Here is a 306-nt window from a genome sequence, read left to right on the forward strand (position 1 = left end):
AAAGAAGGGACCATCCCTTGGGGAGGACATCCAGAGGAACCCTTTGGTGCCGACTCACCTGCTTCTGCAGCTGGCTGACTTCAGAGGAGAGGTTGTCGATGCGGATGCGGGTTTGCTGCAGCTCCTCGTGGGCAGCACCCACCATGTTGCTGTTCCTCTCGGCTGACTGCTTGGCATTCTCCAGCTGGAGGACGAGACGGAGCAGTTAACACCTCCAGCACCCTCTGCCCACCCTCAGGGGGGGAACAGGATGGGGGTCGCTCACCTTCGCCCCGTCGGTCTTCTCAAGTTCCTACTTGTAAAGCG

General features: G+C 59.8%; 1 protein-coding gene across 1 annotated transcript in view; it reads right to left on the reverse strand.

Moving 5' to 3' along the window:
- Window positions 1-306, reverse strand: part of LOC104277100 (prelamin-A/C-like) — a gene marked incomplete at both ends in the record, with an annotated part of 920 nt that overhangs the window by 267 nt on the left and 347 nt on the right. Inside the window, one exon of the mRNA XM_009873644.1 lies at window positions 59-184. Within this exon, the coding sequence (XP_009871946.1) occupies window positions 59-184 (126 nt within the window). The remainder of the gene's footprint in view (window positions 1-58; window positions 185-306) is intronic.

The sequence above is a fragment of the Apaloderma vittatum genome, unplaced genomic scaffold (genome assembly GCF_000703405.1).
Source record: "Apaloderma vittatum isolate BGI_N311 unplaced genomic scaffold, ASM70340v1 scaffold38227, whole genome shotgun sequence".
In the NCBI taxonomy this organism is placed as follows: Eukaryota; Metazoa; Chordata; class Aves; order Trogoniformes; family Trogonidae; genus Apaloderma; species Apaloderma vittatum.